The sequence below is a fragment of the Lipotes vexillifer genome, unplaced genomic scaffold (genome assembly GCF_000442215.2).
Source record: "Lipotes vexillifer unplaced genomic scaffold, Lipotes_vexillifer_v1.1 scaffold728, whole genome shotgun sequence".
Taxonomy (NCBI): Eukaryota; Metazoa; Chordata; class Mammalia; order Artiodactyla; family Lipotidae; genus Lipotes; species Lipotes vexillifer.
In genome coordinates, this window is record NW_006783590.1 from 585,719 (window position 1) to 606,641 (window position 20,923).

At 57.8% G+C, this 20,923-nt stretch overlaps 1 protein-coding gene across 2 annotated transcripts in view; it reads right to left on the reverse strand.

Moving 5' to 3' along the window:
- The window catches only part of MCM5 (minichromosome maintenance complex component 5), a 19,500-nt gene extending 1,390 nt beyond the window's left edge, over positions 1–18,110 (reverse strand). Inside the window, exons 1-14 of one of the 2 annotated variants that reach the window (XM_007456258.1) lie at positions 17,942–18,110; positions 16,418–16,544; positions 16,202–16,330; positions 13,345–13,517; positions 11,321–11,476; positions 8,877–9,043; positions 8,278–8,449; positions 7,179–7,290; positions 6,409–6,552; positions 6,011–6,076; positions 5,596–5,772; positions 4,834–4,946; positions 2,956–3,084; positions 1,798–1,940 (exon numbers count right to left, since the gene is read on the reverse strand). In XM_007456258.1, coding sequence (XP_007456320.1) covers positions 1,798–1,940; positions 2,956–3,084; positions 4,834–4,946; positions 5,596–5,772; positions 6,011–6,076; positions 6,409–6,552; positions 7,179–7,290; positions 8,278–8,449; positions 8,877–9,043; positions 11,321–11,476; positions 13,345–13,517; positions 16,202–16,330; positions 16,418–16,544; positions 17,942–18,108 — 1,975 coding nt within the window. In that variant the 5' untranslated portion in view covers positions 18,109–18,110. The remainder of the gene's footprint in view (positions 1–1,797; positions 1,941–2,955; positions 3,085–4,833; positions 4,947–5,595; positions 5,773–6,010; positions 6,077–6,408; positions 6,553–7,178; positions 7,291–8,277; positions 8,450–8,876; positions 9,044–11,320; positions 11,477–13,344; positions 13,518–16,201; positions 16,331–16,417; positions 16,545–17,941) is intronic. The other variant, XM_007456259.1, reaches the window with a different exon arrangement.
- Between the last annotated feature and the right edge of the window lie 2,813 nt (positions 18,111–20,923).

The following is a 20,923-nucleotide window of genomic DNA, read 5'->3' on the forward strand; positions in this document are numbered from 1 at the left end:
ACAGAGACCCGAGTCAGGGACAGGGCAGACGTGTGGGGAAGGATGCTGCAGGCAGAGGGGACAGCAGGTGCAAAGGCCCAGAGGTGGGAAATATGCCCATCTCGATCAAAACCCGGTCAGGGGGGCAGGGACGTGGCCAGAGTGGGGGCAGGTCCTGTGGGCCCTGGAGGCCACCGCACAGGTTTTTCTTTGATTCTCGTGAGCAGAACAGCCACTAGAGGGCTCTGAGGAGGGCCATGAGCTGATGACAGCACCTGGCCCCCAGGCAGCTGGACAGGCAGCAGCAGGAAGACTTCCTGGAGGAATCTATCTCAGATGGAGAGCTGGAGGGGACCCAGCAGTGACCCAGAAGGGCGCGCAGGCTGCCCCGGAGACCACATCTGTGAGGTGCCCCAGCAAGCAGCTCAGGCAAGCAGGCTCGTAATTTCCAACTATTGCCCCAGGATGGATCTCCCCTGCTGACCCAGGCCTGCGAAGGCCTTGGTGTTTCAGCTACAGAGAGGGTGGGACCGTGGTGCAGGAGCCACTGAGAGGGACGCCAAGGCTCCAAGTTGAAATGAGTCTGCGAGGTAAACTCTTACCCAGCCTGCGAAGCCCAGCTCCAGTTTCACTGCCAGGAAGGCCCTCCAGGGCAGAGACTGAGTCATCTTCACCAAGGGGACGGCGGGGCGATCAGACACCACCCACCTCCCTGGCTCCAGCCACACTGGCCCTTGAATATGCCGAGCCTGCTGTCCTTGGGGTCTTGCCACTCAGCCCTCGCTCTACGTACGGTGCCCAACCCCACACTCCGGGGAGCCATGTGTCCTCACTCACGCCAGTCCCTGCTTCCTGCCACCTCCTCAGAGCCCATCCTGGACCACCCGAGGGGCAGGGGATCCCTCCCCAACATTCCTGACCTGCTGGACTTCTCCCCTCCATGCTCTTTACCCCCTGAGCTTGATTTGTTTGCCTCTTTGCTGTGTCTCCCCGTGGAGAAGGGGGGGGCCTCACAAGGCGCGGACTTAGAGATCTGCTCACTCCTAGACTCCCAGCACCTAGAACAGCCCGGGAAATTCTAAGCATTAAGTACCTGCTGGGGAAGGAATGAATTCATCCCAGGGGAGCCTGGCACAGAATCAGCGCCCAGAGGTGCTCAGAGGCTGAGCCCGAAGCAGGCAGCAGGACTTAACGGCAGCCTGAACCCCACTGGCCTCGGGGTCAAGGGACCTGCATTCTAGCTGGGTGACAGTGACCTTGGGCACCGTGAAAAGGCCTCTTCGGGTGTCAGTTTTCCCATCTCTAAGAGGTGAAGGGCTAAGTGCCCAGCCTGGCTTCTGGGGGTTTTGAGGGCAGCTGTAAGTGAAACGGAGGAAGAGCTCTGGAAGCACTCAAATGGTTACGGCTCAAAAACGGGGGTACATGCAGACTTCCCTGGAGATCCAGTGGTTAAGTCTCCATGTTTCTACTGCAGGGGGTGCAGGTTCGATCCCTGGTCAGGGAAATTCCATATGCTGCGTGGTGCAACCAAAAAAAAAAAAAGGGTGCCCACTACCATTCTTAACGGATGATAAAACTGTGAATTATAATAATGAACTGGGTCAAAAGAATTGTGCTCCAGAGTCTGGAGAGAGGCTGTTCTTCCCATCTTGGGGGAAAATGGCTGGGGGAGGGGGCTGGGGATAGGAGAGGGGCTTATTCCCGGGAGGAAGCGTGGAGAAGCAAATGCAGAGAAGCAACAAGCACAGCAGGTGTCCAGCATGAGCCCTGCCCACGAGCCCACAAGCCACCCGAGCCTGGGTCCCTGCGTCTGCTCACCTGACAGGGTGCCGGACAAGGCGGCGTCCAGCGTGGACACCTGGAAAAGCCTCAGAGCCTCCTCCACATCCGCCTCCGTGGCAAAGGGCTGCAGCTTCATCTTGCTGAGGGCCTCAGCAATGCGCACGATGGCCTCCAGCTGCCTGTGTGGGAGCGACGGACGCCAGGGCGGACTCAGCCCATCTTCTCTCCCCATCCCACCCTGACCTCCAGGAGGTGCCTGCCCCAGGCAGTAAGAGTACAGGGGAGACTGCTGGCTGTCCCCGTGATCCATCTCCCTCAGTAACAGAACCCCGACTTCTATTCTATCAAGTGGCGCCCACCTAAAAAACATTTCCCAGACTCTCTTGCGTCTAGGTGTGTCTGTGTGACTCAGATGTGGCCAGTAAGCTGTAAGCCCAAATATTTTACGGGAACTTCAGGAAGTGTCCTTAAAAGATGGACCTTTCTTTTTCTTGCTCTCCAGCTACCTGGAATGTGGAGGTGATGGCTGGAGTTCCAGAAGCCATCTTGGACGATGAGGATAAGGGTGAACCCTTATCTCCAGCCCAGGTTGCTGATGACTGAGGAGCCATCACATAGGTAGGGCTACCTACCCTCAAATGTTTTTACAGAACAGAGAAATAAACTCCCAATTTACTTAAGTTACTTCATGTGGGTTTTCTATCACATACAGCCAAATCCACTTCTAACTAATCAGCACTGGAAGCAAGATTCAAACGAGGTAGGTTCAAGCCCTTAGTCAGTCTACCGTATAAACTCACAAGAGTGACAAGAACTAACAGCTGAGAAAACTGAGATCCAGAAAAGGAAAGCAATTTCCCTGCAGTCACACAGTGGGCTGGAGGCTAGGACCAGGTCTCCTGACTCCCAGCCTGGACCCTCCTTCACCCTCAGGCTTCCCGCCGATGGGGGAAGCTAGACCGAATTCAGAAGAAAGCGTTCCAGATTTTCTCAACAGTAAACAAACCAAGAGATACAGATAATCAGGGAGGCCACTGTTTTCACTCCCAAAGGAGTGCTCCCTGCCCAGCAGCCCGGACCATGGCCTGCACCACGTAGTCAGCAACAGCCCCGGCCCCAGACTTCCTGGGCACATCGTGCCTTGTAAACCGAGGCCATCTGCGCAGCCCGGCCCTGGCCCGCCCGCCTGCTCACCGCACGGTGATGGGGATGCTCGAGCGGCGGTCACTGTCCCTTTCGTGCTGGCGGGCCCCGCTCCGCATGATGATGTACCGGTTCTTCAGCTTCTCTGCAGCTTCTGCCGACAGCCGAGGGCCACACTTCCTGCAGGATGGGGAGTGGCTGCCATGAGGCCAGGAAGAAATCTTGGGGTACTCACCCCATCCCCGGCCCTCTGCTGGCTTGCAGACATATGCTTTCTGGGCCCACCAGACGGTGGCCTCTCAGCGGTCCTCACCCCAACACATTCAGGGGCAAGATGCACAATGACACCCACAAGAGGCTCACAGAGACTGCTGTCCAGGGCAGAGAGCATGCCGGACTGGGGGTGGGGGAGGGTAGCAGCAGGGGTGTCTGCTCAGGATCTACCCCCACCCTACCCCCAACCACCCCGCAGCCCCGCCCCAGCCAACTGAACTGTCACTGATTTAAGGGAAGCCTTAGATCACCTAATCCAACCCTCATGCTGAGGATGAGGTGAGCAAGGCCAGAGGGAGGGAGGAAACTCCCCATAAGCCACGTGGGACCTGGCATCAAGGGAGGACTAGAATCTGGGGCTCTCAGACTCACAACCAAGGGCCCAAGCCTCTGAGGACAGGGCCATGAAGAACTCACCCTACCCACCACCCCGCAGCCCCGCCCCAGCCAACTGAACTGTCACTGATTTAAGGGAAGCCTTAGATCACCTAATCCAACCCTCATGCTGAGGATGAGGTGAGCAAGGCCAGAGGGAGGGAGGAAACTCCCCATAAGCCACGTGGGACCTGGCATCAAGGGAGGACTAGAATCTGGGGCTCTCAGACTCACAACCAAGGGCCCAAGCCTCTGAGGACAGGGCCATGAAGAACTCAGGCATGACAAAGACCCAGGTACCAATGGGCACTGCACCACCCATCACCCAGGAGGAAGCGGTGAGTAGGGACCCACCTGAATGCAGCACTTCACCTCCCATTAGAAAAGCACTCAAAGGTCCCTCCACCCTTGGGTTTTAGTTCCAATAAGAGACAGCTGAGGTGTGTGTCCAGAATCTTGGTACAGGGGCTAAAGCACAGCCTTTGGAGCCAGGTACCTGGGTTCAAGTCTTGGCTCCACTACCTCCTGTCTGTGACCCTGGACAAGTTACTTAACCTTTCTTTGCCTCAGCTTCCCCATCTGTAAAATGGAATAATAATACACCAACCTCCTATGTCTGGGGAGAGGGATGGTGTTCACTTATACATAAAACTCTCAGGATAACATCTGGCACAGACTAATTACTGTGTGTATGACTATTGTCATTGGCCATCTGTGAGAACAACAATATTTAAGGTTGCAGCTGCCATTTACTGAGTGTTTACCTGGTGCAAGGCTGTGCCACTCACTCATCATTTTGTGTGATCCTTACAAAAACCCTAGGACACAACCACCCAGGGAAAGCGAGGCTCAACTGACTTGCCCAAGGTCACACAGTGGGGGCAGGAGTTACCCAGAGCCCATGTCCACAAGCCTCCCTGCACACCAGAGTCAAGGAGGTCTTCAAGACCATCTAAATTCTTTTTATTTTTTTTGGCCTTGCCGTGCAGCATGCAGGATCTTAGTTCCCCGACCAGGGATTGAACCCATGCTCCCTGCATTGGGAGCGTGGAGTCTTAACCACTAGACTGCCAGGGAAGTCCAGGGACCATCTAAATTCTCCACCTTCGCTTCGGAGATGGAGAAACTGAGGCCAAGAGCCACTGAGCGACTGTGCGGGGTCAGGAAGGAGCAGAGCTAAAAATCCTCAGGGCCTGATCTCAGGCATCCTGAATGGGGCTCTCTGCCACTCCAGGGGAGCCGGGCAGCCCCACCCCCGTGGGGCCTGCATCCAGGACTCACGCGCGGCAGTAGGCGATGAACTTCTTTAGCTTGGTCAGGTCGATCTCGCCCTCCACAGCCTGGGTCTGTGTCAGCGCGCTCACGTGCAGAGTGATGACGTGTTTGGCCAGCATCTGGGAGGCAGAGGGGACACGGGGTCAGCCCGCAAGCCTTCCCAAGCCAGGTGCCAACACAGAGGTGGAGCAGGCAGGGAGGGAAGAGCTGCCAGGGCTAGAAGTGGTGGAGAGGAGGAGCCCTCGCTTTTCCTGCGGGTCGTCAGCTGGTAAGACAACATCCCAGAGCTGCCAGGCCCCTCTCTGCCACCACGAGGGGCGCAGCTGCCTGAGAACAAGCCTCCTCTAAGGGAGGCCAGGCCGAGAGGCAGAGACAGCGGCGCCCAGACGACCCAGAGACCTGACCCAGCCAAGACTCGCACCTCCAAGCTTGTCCATTACGTAAGCGCTGGAGTTCCTTTCAGAAGCTGACTGACCAGAACTGGGGTTCTAGTACTTGCATCCAAAGGTCAACCCCCTCATTTCACACAGAAGGGACCGACACCCAGGGAATGACTGACCCCAAATCTCACGGCACATCGAGCACAGGAGAGGTAGGACCCGGAACGCCCAGTGCAGCGCTCCTGGAATCCACAACCCCGCCTCCTTGGTGGCCCACTCACAGGCCGATCTGGTGGCCAGGACTTTGGGTCAAGCCCCTTGTCTGCCCACTCTCGCCCCCCAACCCCTAGAACCGCGGGCCTGGCTGGCGTCCAGCCCCCCCACGCACCATATCCCTCTCCTCGTTGTGCTCGTCCTTGACGATGAAGATCATGTCAAAACGGGACAGGATGGTGGGCATGAAGTCGATGTTGTCCTCCCCCTTCGTCTCGTCCCAGCGACCAAACACTGAGTTGGCAGCAGCCAGGACAGAGCAGCGGGAGTTGAGGGTGGTGGTGATGCCAGCCTGACAGGGAAGCGTGGGGGGAAGCAGAGGACAGGGAGATGGGAACGCGGGGTCACAGCCCTCTCAGGTGCGCACAGCCACGCCTGCACGCACACACGCACACACACAGGATTCCAGGACCACCGCCGCGGCCAACAGAGGTCGGGCCGCTCAGGGCAGCCTGAGGACGGGGCCAGAACCCGGCCCCTCCCAGCAGCCCGGACCAGCTCTGCCGGGCTGGACCAGGGAGGATGCTCACCTTGGCGATGGAGATGGTCTGCTGTTCCATGGCCTCGTGGATGGCCACGCGGTCATCTTCTCGCATCTGTGTATGAGATAGAAACGTCCACCAGACCCAGGTGAGGGGCCGGGGCACGGTGGCAGCAGGAAACCCTACAGGAGCTACCATTCCCAAGTCCCGACCCTGCGCCAGGCCGATGGCAGGAACCGGGTCACCTCTAGGCACGGGGACAGTGTGGGCTTGGCTCGCCTCTCCCCGCTCTCAGGTGCGGAAACTGAGGCTCGGAGAGGTGCAGCTACTTGCCAATAGTAGCGGGAGGGTCTCCACATCCGTCCAAGCACAGAAGGCCACACCCCCAGCCCGCGGCCAGCAGGTACCACCACCACTGAGCCACCACCTCACCCTGCCAGGCTTACCTTGTCAAACTCATCGATACAGACGACCCCACCATCGGCCAGGACCATGGCCCCGCCCTCCATGATGAAGTTCCGGGACGAGGGGTCCCTCATCACCGAGGCTGTCAGGCCGGCCGCGCTGCTGCCTTTCCCAGACGTGTACACCTGGGGGAGGGAGGCGGGACGGTCAGGGCCCATCATGGCTCCATGCTGACCCAGTAAGTCAAGGGGCCCCAGGAGCTAGGGCTCAACCAAGGTCACACATCACAGCTGGCTGCAGAGCACAGACAATCTCAGTGTTCCTCCTCTGATGGGACCACCCCAGCGCCAGCCTGGCGGTTCTCCCACAGGGGAGCGTTCACATCCATCACTCAGCTGAACCCCAAAACTGTCCCATGAAGCAGCCCCTGGGGGCCCGGCTCACAGAGGAGCAAACTGAGGCCGAGAGGAGAGCAGTGACACTGTTCCAGGGGGCCTCAGGGCTGGGCCGACTCCTGACTCCCAGGAAAGGCATCCTCACCCTGAGTCCCTTGTCATCTATTGCTATCGATGTTAAGACTTAGCGGATGGATAAACTGAGACTCAGAGATTGGGTGACTTGCTCAAGGCCCACAACCAATCACCAGCCAGGCTGAGACCAAACAAACCCCATCCAGTCCAGCACTCCGCCCGCTGCCCCAAACCTACACACGCCGTCAGCCCCCTTCCTCCTCTATCCTCTGCGGCCCCGCCCACAGCCTTCCTCTCCGCGCGCGCAGCTAAGGCGGACAGAGGTCACCCTGGGCACTCACCCCGATGGGAGAGCACTTCTCCACAAACTTCAGCAGCTGGGACTTGGCCGTCCCTGGGTCCCCCAGCATCAGCAGGTTGATATCTCCTCGGCGAGTGAGGCCATCGGGGAGCCTGGGGAAAGACAGGCAGGCGGGCCAGGTGAGCAAGGGCTGGTTGGTCACAGTGGTCTGGTTGGCGGCCCCCCGACCTGTCATGAGCCTCAGAGCATGCAGGGAGGCGGGGGCTCTGGCCTGAGAGCCACATTCATAGCCAGCTGTGTCCCCCAGCCTCATCCATGGTTACTTGCTTCCAAGGGAGGGGAGGTTCAGAGGAAACGGCACTTAGAGCTGGGCTTGGGCACACACAGTCAGCATCTGATAAACACCCCCCAACCCAGCTGGAAAGAAGGAAAGAGAGGGAGCCACCAGCGGGCTGCACGCAGTACTGTGGAGCAGACACCGCGAGAGCAGGCTCCTGGCCCCAGCGCACGTGGCTGTGAGCAAGTCCCTTTAGCTCTCTATGCCTCAACTTCCTCATCTGTGAAATGGGCTCAATTGTAGCTTTCTCACAGGGCTAATCTGGGGACTGACTGGGTTGGAAACACATAAAAGCGCTCAGAAGAATGTCTGGCACGTGGTAAGAACTCGGGAACTGGTAGCTGCTAATATTATTACTTCCTCTACCTCTACTATTTTATTTTAAAAGGACGGGACGTCCCCTGAGTAAGAGGCTTTCACCCGTCTTATTCATGTGGAGACTTGGGTTCAGAGAAGTGGTGTCTCTTGCCCAAGGTCGCAAGGTAAATAAGCAGCCCTGAGAAATGTCACCCCAGTCTCAGACTCCAAGCCCGAGCTCTCCCCGGCACTGGCCAGGCCCCTCACACCACCAAGGCCCCGGCCTAGCCAGGGCCAGGCAACTGCTCCGGAAGAAGGGTGTGGGCCAGCCCCCAGCCGGCTGGCAGCCAGCCTAGGAGGCGGGGAGGATGCCTGAGAGGGGCAGGCGGGGCTGAGGGTCCTGGGCAAATGAAAAGGGCATTCAAGTCCTGACCACCCAACAGCTGCCCTCCTGCAGGCAAATCACTTGTTCCCCTCCCCGGACCTGGGGGGCCTGGACACCCACCTCTTCCGGGAACCCCCGAAGAGCAGGCAGGCAATGGCCTTCTTCATGTCTGTGCCCCCGAAGATGGAGGGGGCGATGCTCTTGGAGATGACCTCGTAGACACTGGGGAGGGCGGCCAGGCGCCGGAACTCCTCCTCCTCCTGCGGGGTCACGGCCCCAGCAAAGCTGCGGCCTGGGCGGGCAGAGCAGGGGGCTGCGTGAGCGCCCTGAGGGAGAACGTGCTGCCTGTGGCCCACCGCCCTGGGCCTCCCAGAGGGTGGGGCCCTCAGAGCCGGGCAGCACAAGCGTCAGTCTGAGCAAAGACAGAACCCCAGGTCTCCGCACCAGGCGTGGGCCTGTGTGTTCCAGGGTCCAGGAAGCAAGCAGAAGAGTGTGGGGGGCGGGGATGAGCTGAGGAGGGCCAGGCGACAGGGGCCCTCGGGGACATCTTCCATCTTGCCGACAGGGGCGACACGGCGCCTCTGGTGAGAACAGCACCGCTCACCCGGCTGCCGTGCGGGACAGAGCACAGGGGCAAGGGTGGAGACGGGGAGACCAGGACGAGGCCCACCGACAGCCCAGGGGAGGGACGACGGGGGTTCGGCCCAAAGCACACTCACTGGAGCCATCTGTATCCACCTGGATGCCCAGGACCCGGATGTAGGAGCTCCGGATGCCCACGCCCACCTTGTCACGGCCCCTGCTGGCGGTCAGGCCAAACTTCTTGATGGAGTAGATGCCCATGATGGTGACCCTGTTCCCAGGGACGACCTTGTCACACAGGTACCTGAGAGGAGGATGGGGAGGAAGAAGGTAAGCCTCCGGCTCCCCCGACCCCATCACGCTCGCTGTCCATCCACTTGCCATCTCTACACGAGGCCCCAGCACCATGGGCTCCAGCCCCCGCACTGCCCAGGGCCCTCTCCCTCTCACCAGAACCCAGCCCATGCTTGGACAGCCCAGCTGCTGGGAGGAAGACAGGTCTTGGTCATGGGGGCAGCCTGACCCCTCCACGGGCCTCAGGAGCTCATCTGTTATGCTGGTTGGAGTTGGGGGGCGCCCACCCCAGCCCCTCAGGTGCCCCGCCTCCATCTCATCTGCTGTCAGACGCATTGCAGGACCCCCCCGTCGGCCATCTCGGGGGAAGACCCCTCCTCACGCCCTCCCAGCCTCCCTGCAAGGGCCGTGCCCCGCTTCTGCCTCTTTCACAGCTCCACGAGCTCAGCCAAGTCATTGTGCCGCTGGATTTTAATTTCCTCTTTAAAAAAAAAAAGATGTTGGGCTTCCCTGGTGGCGCAGTGGTTGAGCATCCGCCTGCCGATGCAGGGGACGCGGGTTCGTGCCCCGGTCCGGGAAGATCCCACGTGCCGCGGAGCGGCTGGGCCCGTGAGCCATGGCTGCTGAGCCTGTGCGTCCAGAGCCTGTGCTCCGCAACGGGAGAGGCCACAACAGTGAGAGGCCCGCGTACCCCCCAAAAAAAAAAGATGTTGAGGGACTTTCCTGGTGCTCCGGTGGTTAAGAATCCGCCTTCCAACTCAGGGGACACGGGTTCAATCCCTGGTCGGGGAACTAAGATCCCACGTGCCGCGGGGCAACTAAGCCCGCGCGCCACAACCAGACAGAAGCCTGAGCGTCGCAACAAAAGATACCACATATCGCAACAAAGATCCCGCGTTACCGCAACTAAGACCCAGCACAGCTAAATAAATATTAAAAAAAAAAAAAAAATATATATATAGTGCAGCATGCACTTTGCAAGGTGCAGGGTATATATATATATATATGTAGAGAGACAAAGAGAGAAACAGGGAAGTCTCTGAGCCCCTCCAGCCTGTGCAGCACAGAAAGGACACTGGGGCATGTATCCATACTCTGCTGCTTAGAAGCTGTATGACCTCTCTGAGCCTGGGAGGGGATGATAAAGTGATCTGACCTGCTGGGTTACTGTGGGATCAAGTGAGGTACGAGACCCAAAAGTGCTTTATCCACTAGAGAGTCACATCCTCTAAAGGACCCTCACTGTCATTGTTAACGTTCTATGACTCCCCTCTTCCCAGACCCCACTTCCTCAGCTTTGAATAATCTAATCATAGACCATTCGAATAATCTAATAAATACCAAATATTTAACCTGTATTAAGGAATTGTGCTAGAGACACAGTGTAGAGAACAAATGTATGGACACCAATGGGGGGAAAAGGCGGGTGGGATGAATTGGGAGATTGGGATTGACATATATACACTAATATGTATGAAATAGGTAACTAACGAGAACCTGCTGTACAGCACAGGGAACTCCACTTCTCTATACAGTAGAAACTAACACAACATCGTAAAACAACTATACCTCAACTGAAAAAAAAAAAAAGAAAAAGAAAAAGGAACAGTGCAACACACTCGACATACATTTTCCAATTTAAATCTCCCAGCAGCCTGATGAGGTTAAAGCCTGTCCCTGTCCCCGTTCTCCTGGTAAGGAGCCCACGTAACTTGCTCAAGAGCCTGACCTCTACACCTTCCACAGCCACTAAGGAAGTTAATGACCTACGGAGCCCCTCCTCCGAGAAACGTGCAGCACAGACCATCTGCACGCGACGTCGGGGTGCAGGAGCCCAGTCCACACCCCCACACCTTCCTCCCAGGTCAGCAGGAGGGGACCGGGCTGGCCCAGCACCCTCTCCCCCTTCCCAATCACCCAGCAACATCCAAGGAGGAATCTTAACAGAAAGCCTGGGGTGGGCGTCAGGCTGGAAAGAGGCTCCCCCAGCTACTGGCTGTCCAGCTCTGGGCCTCCCAGTTCTAAGAGGGCTGCAGAGACTCTGCAGGAAGAACGCAGGCTGGCAGCCCAGCCCCTCCACTCACTGAGCCGGTCACACATCCTCATCTGCAAAGAGGGGTGGACCCGCCCCTGCAGATTATGGGGAGACGAGATGAGAGGAAGCATGGGGGCGGCACCGGGCACGGAGCAAGTGTCCTGTAACCAGCCACCCTCCCCCGCACCCCACTGAGCTCAGCCAACCACTCGAGGCAGCCAACTCAGGGGCACGGCCAGGGAGCCCGCTCACCTGTCGCAGTAGAGCTGCATGTGTCTGGGCATCTCGCCATGGGGCACCGCATCCGGCAGCTCCTGCAGCTTCAGGGTCTGGAAGTCCACGCACTTGCACTTGTCCGGCATGATGAAGTATGGATCCAGCGGGCACTTGGGGCGCCCGGCCTGATCCCTGTCGGCGGGGAGAAGGGTCACCAGAGCTGCCCCCAGAGCCCCAAGGCCAGGAGTCAGCGACAGGACTGGCCAGCAACAAGCTAGGGGTCTCCGGGACCCCGGGAGAAGGCCCTAAAAGAGGGCAGCTCAGCGGGGGATACCCACAGGGCTAGGAGTGGGGAGACCTGCTCTGAGCCTGGCTCCCCCATTAACCTGCTGCGAGGCAGACAAGTCACACTCCCAGCCCTCTCGAGGGGGGTCTCAGTGTCCCCACAGGTGAAGAGGGGTCAAATCGCCAGTGACCTTTCCAGCCCCCCACTCATATTCCAAGATCTGCCAGTGAGGGTCTGGGTGCCTCGAGACCCTGCTCAGGGTTCCAGGCATCCATGCAACTCGACATAATGAAATCACTATCCTGCTATTACAGCTGCGTTACTGCAAAGCATTGACTTTGTGCCGGGCACTATTAGATGCACCGGGAACACAGCCGTGAACAAAATGTCCCTGCTCTTCTGGAGCTCAAGTTCCGGTCACGGGAGGCCAAGAACGCCAACCAGCAGATAACCACACACCAGGACAACAGAGGTACCATCAAGGAGGCGGGTCTGCAAGAGGGACACGTGCCCCAAGCCTAAGGAGGAGGGTCGGGGAGGCACCCCTGTGAGGTGACATCGGAGGACAAAGCTGAAGGAAGCAGCAAGGTCAGACTTTGAAGGTCAGAGGAAAGAAAGTTCCGGGTGGAGGAACAGCAAGTCCAAAGGCCCTGCAACAAGAGCGTGCTCAGCATGTTCTGGGAACAGCAGGGAGGCAGGGCCAAGAGAGTAGGGGGGACAGGAGGCCACAGGGAGCCAGGAGCAGACCGAGGAGGGCCATGCAGGCTGAGATGGGACTTGACTTTGGGAGAGACGGAAACAGCTGAATCGCCTGCAGTGTAAAGGGTCACCTGGCTGCCAGGGGGTGGAGAGACTGGGGGACGAGGGTGGGCGGGCACAGGGGGCACCAGGGCACGCAGGGGGTGAGAAAAGACCTGATTCTCCACGTACACACTTAAGGGCAGAGTGGAAGGGCTTCCTGATTGTTTGGATACGAGATAGGAAAAAACACGAGACCAAGGATTTGGACCCGAACACCTGAAAAGATGGTCTTCCCGTTTTGGGTAGAGGTCGTGCTGCAGGAAGGCAGATCTTGCGATGGGGTGGAATCTGCCACACAGGGTGTGGGGCTTGTGCAAATCTGCGATGCCCAGTAGACACCCACGTGAGGATGTCCAGCAGGCAGCTGCATGTGAGGCTGGGGTTCAGTGGAAACACACATTTGCGTGTCCTCTGCACACAGACGGTATTCAAAGCCCGAGACGGGCAAGGGGGTTAAGTATAGAGAAAAGAACGGTGGCTGAGGCCTGAGGTCAGGAAGCTGAGGGGAACCAGCAGCCAGAGAGGGTAGGGGCCCTTGAGATCAGGGGTCAGCAATGGTTTTCTGTAAGGAGCCAGAGACAAATATTTTCAGTTTTGTGGGCCATGAGGCCACACACTCTGCCTCCGAAGCGCAAATGCAGCCACAGGCGATGTGTAAACGAAGGAGCCTGGCATGCTCCTGGGCCTTCCCTCCAGACCTGCCCCAGCGAGCCAAGGTTTGCTGTAGGAGACTCCCGGTGGACTGCCAACCCTGGCTCCCGGCACAGGTTGTCTGGGCGCCCTGGAGGGACAGAACTCACCACTGCAGAGGGACGCCACCGCCCCAGGGCATCAGGTCTGCCCCAGGCCCACAGGGCACACCGCTGCCCCAGCCCCTCCCTGCTGCAGGTGGTGCAGGCCGGGTCCTCCTCCTTCACATCTCTGCTCAGGTGTCACCCCCACCATGCCACAGGGCCATGCAGAGCCCACTCACGTGTTGCACTTCCTGGGCAGGGCGTAGCCCTCCAGGCCAGGGCGCATGGCGACGTTGGTGAGGGTGTTGCGGCAGCTGCGGCACTGGATGGAGATGCGGGTGGCCTTAGCACGGACCCCAGAGGCAGCAATGATGATGCCGGGGATCTTCACCAGGTGCGACATCGTGTCCGACTGCAACAGAGCCACGGGGAGGGTGGCTGGTTAAAGGGAGCCGGGAACACCTAAGATCACGTAAGAGAATCTTTTCCTAATGTGTACTGAAGTATTCAGGGATACAGGACCATGTCTGTAACTTACTTTAAAATACTTTAGCAGGGGGCTTCCCTGGTGGCGCAGTGGTTAGGAATCCGCCTGCCAACGCAGGGGACGCGGGTTTGAGCCCTGGTCCGGGAAGATCCCACATGCCGTGGAGCAACTAAGCCCTGTGGCACCACAACTACTGAAGCCCGCGCGCCTAATGCCCGCAAGCCACAACCACTGAAGCCCACGTGCCACAACCACTGAGCCCACGTGCCACAACTACTGAAGCCCACGCGCCTAGAGCCCGTGCTCTGCAACGAGAAGCCCACGCACTGCAACGAAGAGTAGCCCCCGCTCACCAAACTAGAGAAAGCCCGCACACAGCAACGAAGACCCAGCACAGCCAAAAATAAATACAAAAATTTATTTTAAAAATAAATAAAATACTTTAGCAGAAAAAAGAAGAAAGCAAATAAGACAAAATGTTAACAGCCATTAAATCCAAGCAGAGATAGATGGGGTTCATTACACTATTCTCACTACTTTTGTGTGTGATTTTTTTAATAATAAAAAGCAAAAAACAAGAAAAGTTCCTTGCATCATCATCTCTTCTTCCCTCTCCCACGAGCTTTTCTCGGACAGACAGGCAGGCTACAGGGTCGTGCTGAGGCCCCTCAAAGCCCAGAAGGTGGGGAGGGGACAGGTTCGGGAAGGAGGCTGCCCCCCCAAGAAGTGAGACCGGAGGCACGTGCTGCTGCCACGGCCCGGGGACCCCAGACCTGCTGAAACCGCACCCCCCGCCCCCAGAGCTTGTCTTCTGGAAAACTATCTACAAGCTGCAGGAAGCCTAGCCCTCCAGGACCCCAGGGTTGGAAAAGACTGAGGCTGCCTCAGCCCCTAAGCCACCCCGACAAGCGATCCTTCTAGAGAGGACCCCTCCTCTACCACAGAACACCCGTCACCCGAGGCAGGCCAGTCACTGGGTTTTCCAGTGGGTCTGAGAATAGGAAGCTTGTCTCATGTGGCGCTGAGCTTTGCTTCTCTGAGGAAACAGCTGCCTCGCAAAACAAGTCCAATGCCGCCTCCGCAGACAGGCAAATGCGTGATGCTTGGGTGAGTTCCACACACGGTCCCAGGTCCCCTCCCCGGTGCTGGGCACAGAGACGAAGCCAACACGCTCCACAGCCTCGAGAGCCCACAGCCCAGTCCTGCTTCTGGAACAGAACTGCCATTGTGCTAATCAAGGAGGATTTGGCAGGGACCCCAGCCAAGCTGCAGCACACGGGGATTCCAGCAAAGACCAGGACGTGGCCTTCTGGTGAGTAACAGGGAGGTGACACTACCTGGGCCCACAGTTCAAAGGCACAGCTACACGCATCCTTTCATTTGCTTCTCACAACAGCCTCGTGACAGAAGAACCAACGTCAGGCCCTCACTTCCTCCTCAGGAAGCTCTCCTGTCCCACCCCTGCCTGTTGTATCAATTCTCCTTTCACACGGCAGCCCAAGGGAACCTTTGAAGATAGAATCAGCCCATCCTCCTACCTAACCTTCAATTCAAGCTGCTTTCCACAGCAGCCAAGGCCCTGGCCATCTGGCCTCTCTACCCACTCCCTCCCTTCCTCTCGTCCCACCCTCACTCCGAGGTCCAGCCACACTGGCTTCTTTCTGTCCCTTGAAACCTGCCGCTGTCCGCACCCCAGTGCCTTTGCACCTGCTTCTCCAGGAGCCTGGAACGCTCCTCCCTCAGGCTGTCACAGGGCTGCGTATCCGTCAGGTTTTCGCACCAACATCACTTCCTCAGAGGGGCCTTCTCTGACCACCTCCCAGACCCCCGGCCACTGTCACATTGCCCGTTTCCTTTGCTTCATGACTCGTATCACAGGACCTGAAATCAGCTCAGTGCTCCTTGTCGGCTTCTCCCACTGTAAGCTCCATGGAACCAGGTTCTGTCTGTCTACAGTGAGGGTCCTCCAGCACCCGGCGAGGGGCAGTCACTCGATAAGTGCTCGTTGAATAAAACCAATAAAGACTGGATGGCAAACTGGCTCTGCCAAACTCTCCCTCGGCCTCATCACTCTCCAGCCATGCTGGCTGTCCTTCCCTCGGCCTGGCACACACCCTGCCCCCCTTGCCTCGCCGGCTTTGTACCAGCTGTGCCCTCCCTGCCCCCGCCGAACATTCTCTCCCAGCTGTTTGCGTGCTGCCTGTTCTCACCCTCACATCTCCACTCAGACGTGCCCTCCTCAAAGCAGCCTTCTTGATGTTTTCCAGAGGAGCCCCCGCGTTTTCTCATCACCCTCCTGGTTTCTCCCATTGCTCTTACGGTCATCTACAGTGATCATGGGTGATGTTCACCGGCTTATCCAGTCTCCCCGGGGAAAGCAGCTTGTCCTGAGTTCACCACTGTTTCTCCAGGACCCAACTCACGCCTTGCCCACAGGAAGAACTCAGCAAACATTTGCCCAACGAGCTAAGTTTTCAGGGGCGCAAACAGGCTCAAAAAGGTCAAGTGAGTTGCTCAGGGTCACACAGCTGGCACCCAGGTCTCTCTCCAAAGCCCCTCCTCACATGCAGCCGCCACCGCCACCCTTCAACTGGCCTGAGTGGACCCACTTTCAGGCTACGGATGCTGGACGGGCTGGCATCCGACTTGAGCATGACTTGGATGTCCTGGAGCACCTCGTCGCCAGCAGGCCGGGGCCGGGTCACCTCATCGGCCACCTCCTTGGCAGCTTCCTCCAGCTGGAGAGGAGATGGGGGGCAGGCTGTGAGTGACCAGAGCAGGGCCAGCCCTGGGGGTTCGGGGGGCGGCGGGGAGGTCCCACTCACCAGCTGCAAATGCTCAGCCGGCTGCTTGTACAAGTAGTCGGCCAGGTCCTCGTCGAAGCTGGCAAGGTCCTCCATCTCCACCTCGATCCAGTACTCCCCCAGGTTATAATGTCGCTTGAGTTCATCCCTGGGGTGCGGGTGGGGAAGGGCACGGAGAAGAGGAGACAACGCTGGCTGAGCTGCGCCCGCACCCTGAGTCTCCCACACCACTGCCCCGCCACCCCGTTTCCCAAACACATCTAGTTCCAGGCGGTTCTGTTACTTAACCCTGCAGAGGCCCGCCCCCACTGCTGAAAGCCATCCTCCAGAGAAAGCGCCGCAGAAGGGGTCCAAGCAGTAACCAAAGGGCAATTCAGCGCTCAGACAGGGTTCCGTGCACAGGTGTCTGGAAGACTCTCACTGCAAACCAGTCCTTTCAGTGGACCCCTCGGAGCCTTTAACCCTCTCTCAGATACTAACAAAGCAAATGGCTAGAACTGGAGATTGAAAGCAGCAGAGACCATGCCTGTCTTGTCAACCACCAGAACCTTTTTACAGAGCATCCTATGGGACTATTATCCCAAAACCACATTCGGGGGCCACTGACCTCCTCGGCCTCGTCCCTGTCTACCTCATGTCCGGAGCCGCATATAACAGCCAGCCTGGCCCCGAGAGCCCCTTGCTGTAACACACCACCCCATACCCTGCCCCTGCGTGCAACTGCTCCTATCTGAAATGCCTTCCATGCTTGGCACTCTTCTCTCAGCCCAAGGCCACCTCGGCTCCCCTGGAAGCCTCCCTAACTCCCCTTGTACATTCCTCCTTTGAGGTAATTATCACTTTGTAATTTATTTGTAGCTCCCTATGCCTCATTCCCACTGACTCAGAAGCTCCTTGAGAGCAAGTAGTATGAATCTTTTCATCTTTGCATCTCAGAGTCCAGCACATAGATGGTCAATGTCGGCTGATGCATGAATAAGTGGAGGCAGGAGTGGCTGTGCCGTTTTACTGATGAAGAAACTGAGGCCCAGAGACTCTGTCACTTGGAAGTCACTCAGCTAATAATCAATCAAGCCCAAGCCTGGACCTGCAAACTCACGTTCTCTGCATTTTAACGGCCTATGAGGATCTGGTGCGATGGCACCAATGTACAATGACTAGGAACAGGGGCCTTGCCCAGCTCATTCAGTGCTGCAGCCCAGCACCTGGAACAGTGCCTGGCATGCAGCAGGTGCTCAGTCAACAGGAGTTGACTGAGTGAAATGAAGAATGAATGAACGAGTGAAGTAAAACCTAACTACCATCTTCACCTTTTGCACCCACTGAGAACTTGACTTAGAAGATATTGCAGACATTACACGAAAGGACAGGAAGAAATATATGAATAGGAACAAATCCTGGACGAAGAACCCAGGTGACTCACTCAATCGTTAACTTTGGATGTGAAACGTACAAAACCATACGCCACGGGGGTGCGGGGCCCCAGTGAGTGGACGAAGCACCGCTGGGACCGCACCTTCCCTCCTGCACCGCCCCGGCCCGCACCTGTACTTGAAGGTGAAGCCCGTGCGGTCCGTGCCCACTCGGTACTGCCGCAGGAACTCCTTGAAGCGCCTCTGCAGCTGCGACTTGCGGGCCTGCCCCTCATCGGCCGCGTTGTCGCCCCCGAAGCTGTCGCTGTAGAAAATGCCGGGGTCGTCGAAGCCCGACATGACTGCACCTGGCGCGGGGACAAGGAGCTGGGGCAGATTCGCGGTGGGGGGGGGGGCGGGGGATGGGGCCGCGCGCCGTCCCCTCCGACACCCGGGTCCTAGGCTCCGAATGCGGGGCGGGCGTGAGCCCGGCTCCGCCTCCCGGACCCCTACCCCGGTTCTCCCAGGAGAAACCCCTGCCCAGACCTACTGCGCCCCAAATGCAGACGCCTGTCGACCCCTGGGCCCGGCTCCGCGGTGCCCACTCCCCACCTCTCCCTTCCCGCGCTCCCTGGAACCAAAGAGACAAGAGCCCCCACGATCCGCCACCGCCTTTCGCGGGAAAAACCAGACGCAGCGTTTGGACGCCGCGGCCGCTGCGCCCGGGGGGGGGGCGGGTGATGGGGCCGCGCGCCGTCCCCTCCGACACCCGGGTCCTAGGCTCCGAATGCGGGGCGGGCGTGAGCCCGGCTCCGCCTCCCGGACCCCTACCCCGGTTCTCCCAGGAGAAACCCCTGCCCAGACCTACTGCGCCCCAAATGCAGACGCCTGTCGACCCCTGGGCCCGGCTCCGCGGTGCCCACTCCCCACCTCTCCCTTCCCGCGCTCCCTGGAACCAAAGAGACAAGAGCCCCCACGATCCGCCACCGCCTTTCGCGGGAAAAACCAGACGCAGCGTTTGGACGCCGCGGCCGCTGCGCCCTCATTGGTTCGCCGGGACCCCGCGGCCAGCGATTGGACCGTGCTGCGCCCGCGAGTCCCGCCCCCCACGAGCGGGCCGCCGAAGAGGATTGGCGGCAGGGCGCATGACGTCAGGCCTCCTGGCCTCCTTCCGGGCTCCATTTTGTGTTCTGGACAATTTGGCGCGAAACTGACCCGGAGGTAGCGGCGGGGCAGGGGGCAAAGATGGCGGAGGGGCGGGCCGAGGGGCGGGCCGAGGGGCGGGCCGAGGGCCGGCGCGGGCGTGCCAGGGCTTTTCTGTGTACGCTTCTTAAACGTTTTTCAAAGTCTCAGGAGGAAACGACCCCTTTCAGAGCTATAGGTCCCTGAGAAGTACCCCTTGCCGGGTGTGAGCCTGCTTCCCCCTAGCGGCTGGAGGGGGCGCTGCTCCCAGCTCTCACTCTAAACACGCTTCCAAAAGTCGGGGATTAATCATCAAGAAGCCACCTCTGGTCTCGTTAACGCCTCTAGGACGAAACTCAAACTTGGGACTCGAGGGATGTTTTCTTAGACCCAATTGGTGATTTTTTTTTTTTTTTAGTTGTATAAGAGTTGTATAAGAGGCAATGCTTAAAATTTGTGAAAATTCATGACCAGATTCCCAGCCTAACTTTAAAAACGGGAAGATCTGGCAAAACTTGACGGATTCTCAAGCGGCAATAAGGACTGCATAATCTCCCCTCCCTTCTTTTCCATTCTCACTGGCAACAAGAACTATTTTTTCTAATGTTTATTATTTATTTGGTTGCACTGGGTCTTAGTTGAGGCAGGCCGGCTCCTTAGCTGCAGCACGTGGGCTCCTTAGTTGTGGCATGCAAACTCAGTTGCTGCATACATGTGGTATCTAGTTCACTGACCAGGGATTGAATCTGGGCCCCCTGCACTGGGAGCGCAGAGTCTTAACCACTGTGCCACCAGGAAGTCCCGCAACCTGAACTATTGGAAAAGAACTTTTTGTTCCATAGGCTACATTGGCACATACTTACGGGGAGTGTTTACAGTATGAGTCTCTTTATAGGGTTTCAAAATTAGATCAAACGAATCTGAACCTTCAGGGAGGCCCCTCTGCATGGAGACATAGCTTTAACTCATTCTATTTAACAGTTCTTTTGTGTTCCACCGTGTGAATAGAATACAAATTATTCAGCCATTTTCCTGTTAGTAGAATTTAAGATGGTTCTCTCTCCTCTCCCTCTCTTCCTTCCTTTGTCACTACAAACGGTATCAATGCTCTTGTCACAAAAAACTGGAAACAGGGCCCAGGGTGGGAAGAGCTAAGTCGCTATTTTGAGTGCCTACCCTTGGCATACATATCTCATGAACAGTGGCTCCTGGACCTGGTTGCACCTTGGAATCTCCCAGGAAGCTTTTTTTTAAAAATAAATTTATTTATTTAGTTTTGGCTGCGTTGGGCCTTTGGTGCTGTGTGCGGGCTTTCTCTAGTTGCGGCGAGCGGGGGCTACTCTTCGTTGCCGTGCGCCGGCTTCTCATTGAGGGGGCTACTCTTTGTTGTGGAGCACGGGCTCTAGGCGCGTGGGCTTCAGTAGTTGTGGCTCACGGGCTCTAGAGCGCAGGCTCAGTAGTTGTGGCGCACGGACTAAATGGCTCCGCAGCATGTGGGATCTTCCCCGACCAGGGCTTGAACCCATGTCCCCTGCATTGGCAGGCAGATTCTTAACCACTGCGCCAAAGCTTTTCACAAACAGCGATTCCGGAGTCCTGTCCCAGATCTCCAGAATCAGAACCTCTCCGGGTGAGGCCCAGGATACGCGGGTGTTGTGATGCCACCATCCACAGACTGGGGTTTGGAGGCCACTGGACCCTCCTACCAGCTGTAGGAGACAGGTGTACTGTTAGTTTCAAGGAGACTTGAAGTGACTTAACCAAGGTTCCAGACTTGGTGACAAAGCCAGAACTAGGGAGAGGTCTCCTGGCACCCAATCCTCACTCACATAGGAGTCGTATAAGGAAAAGCCTTGTCCCCTGCTTTGCTAAATACACCTCCAGCCAAGGGCTTTCACTCTCCCAGATTGGGAGGCTGCATTTCTACCATTTCAGTGGCTTTCGGGACTTCGGAGAGTGGGAAAGACTTGGGTTTAGAACTGGCCAGACCTGG